The 2,207-nt window shown below is 66.0% G+C and overlaps 1 protein-coding gene across 1 annotated transcript in view; it reads left to right on the plus strand.

Annotated features, from left to right (window-relative positions):
• KCNQ4 (potassium voltage-gated channel subfamily Q member 4) overlaps window positions 1–2,207 on the plus strand; it is an 11,070-nt gene that overhangs the window by 5,702 nt on the left and 3,161 nt on the right. The window contains exons 5-6 of the mRNA XM_026863212.1: window positions 1,550–1,778; window positions 1,895–1,997. Coding sequence (XP_026719013.1) covers window positions 1,550–1,778; window positions 1,895–1,997 — 332 coding nt within the window. The remainder of the gene's footprint in view (window positions 1–1,549; window positions 1,779–1,894; window positions 1,998–2,207) is intronic.

Genomic DNA, 2,207 nt, shown 5'->3' on the forward strand with positions numbered 1-2,207 from the left:
TGGTGTTTATACAGGACCTACACAAACAACTTGACTCGGGCTTCAGAGGCCGGTGGAGTGGGAGATGCTCACCGGTGGCAGGCAGGGACCCTGCGCCCACACGCCGGGGGGGTGCAGGCATGGCCGGGGCGTCAGGGACACGGTGGCCCGGGATGCTCCACTCCTGGCCACGGGCTAACTCTCGTTTTCTCCTGTGTCTCTGCCCTGACCCTCCAGCCCCATCTTTAGTGGTAAGAGGAGGCTCTTGCGGACGTGGGGCACGTGGAGACGGAGGTACTGCCTGCCCGTCCCGACTGCCTGCGCTGGGGAGCACTGGGGGGGCATGGTGCTCCGTGGCGGGCTGCCTGCTGGGTGGAGGGGCCGGGGGGGGGCGAGGCAGAGGGGGGACAGGGTGCAGAATGAGCCTTCTGCAGGGTCTGCGCATGGCCTGGCCTGAGCTGGCTGTCCCCACGCTCCCCCGCCGCCTCCCACAGCTAGCCCTGCCTCAGTTTCCCCCTCCTTGCGGCATGGATGAGCCCAGTCCGGTGGCCGTGCTGGGCTTGCCGAGTCCAACAAGAGGCACTTGGATGTTTATTTTATGTTTATTTATTTTGAATGTTTATCCGGCCTCCGGCACAGCCTGGCAGCACCCTGTGCCACCTGCTGCAGGGGCTTGTGTCAGCCCTGCTTGCCTGGGACCAGCTCACCAGCAACCTGCATGGGGAGAGGCTGGGAGCCCCGTGCCCTGCCCGTACCCCTGCCCGTACCCCTGTCTTGCCCTGTGACTCCTGGCCAGGGAAATTCAGGAGGCTCCCAAATGCCAGGTTTCATGGACCCTGTTGTGCACCAGGTTTGGGGTTTACTCCACGTCCCCCGCAGCTTCAGCTTCCTCTGCTCACATCTGCTTGGCCTCCTCGCGTGTCCCAACGTGTGCTGGTGCTCCCCCCTCACACAAAAGGCAGCAGCAGATGGTGGTTTTGTGTAGGTCCTACATAAACGATGCTTGTTGGCAGCTCAGCCCCGCGCAGTGGCTGGTTTCAGGAGCAGAGCTCGTGTTAGGGCAGGAGGGGGGCTGCTCAGCTCGCCCGCCGGAGCAAAGCCTGAGCTCGGTGCTGCAGCCTGGGAGAGGAGGAGGAGGATGAAGGGGCCTGGCCGGGTGCCCCGGGACACCTGGTGCCAGTGGGGATGGGCAGGGCTGCTCCCTGCAGGACTGGGGCTGGTTGCTCTGCTGGCAGCTCTGCTGCGTGTCCTCCCTCTCCGCGCTCTCCTTGTCTGTCTCCTCTTTTCTCTCCTCTCAGAGGGGGCGGGGGGGGGAAGATCTTTAAAGCAGTGACCCCCCCAAGCTGCTCCCCACAGGCTCGTGGTACCGCCTGCCTGCTCCCGGCCTGGCTCCTGTGCGAGCTCGCGCCCATCGTGTGCCGGGGGCTCTCCGTGAGCTCAGCACGGCCTCCCCCATCCTCACCCCCCCACGGTGGGCACTGTGTGTGCCCACAGCAGGGATCTGCTCCCCTACCCTGTCCCCATCCCTGTCCCCCCCTCCCCAGTTCCCAGCAGCCTCTGACGCTGCCCACTCCCGCGCAGCAACAAGATGGGCATCAAGGACCGCATCCGGCTGAGCAGCTCGCAGCGGCAGAGCAGCCGGGGCAGGCAGCACCTGGGGCCCCCCCTGCACCGCTCCCCCAGCACCGAGGACATCCCCGAGGCCTCCAGCCCCACCAAGGTGCAGAAGAGCTGGAGCTTCAATGACCGGACTCGCTTCCGCGCATCCCTGAGGCTCAAGCCACGGATCCCCGTTGAGGGTACTGGTGGGGACTGGGTCTGGCTGGGGGGGTCACGCTGGGGGCTGCAGGCATTTTGGGGGGCACAGGGGGACAGCCCTCGGTTTCTGCCACCTGCCCACTCTTGGCACCCACAGCCGAGTGCCCGCCGGAGGACAGCGGGGAGGAGAAGAGCTCCCACTGCGACCTGACCTTTGAGGACATCATGCCAGCAGTGAAGACCCTCATCCGGGCTGTCAGGTGAGACCGTCCCCTCCCACGTCCCCCAGCATCCATCCTGCCATGCCCAGCTCCTCCCCCTGGGGACAAGGGGACGTGTCCAGAGACACCCCCCCATCCAGCCCATGGTGGTGGCTGAGCCGGGCTGGGAGCACCGACAGCTCCTGGCTCAGCTCCACCACGGGGACAGGGATCAGGACCTCAGTGCTTTGCATGCACCCCCCCTCCCTC

This window comes from Athene cunicularia (genome assembly GCF_003259725.1).
Source record: "Athene cunicularia isolate RWA chromosome 23 unlocalized genomic scaffold, athCun1 chr23_part1, whole genome shotgun sequence".
Classification (NCBI taxonomy): Eukaryota; Metazoa; Chordata; class Aves; order Strigiformes; family Strigidae; genus Athene; species Athene cunicularia.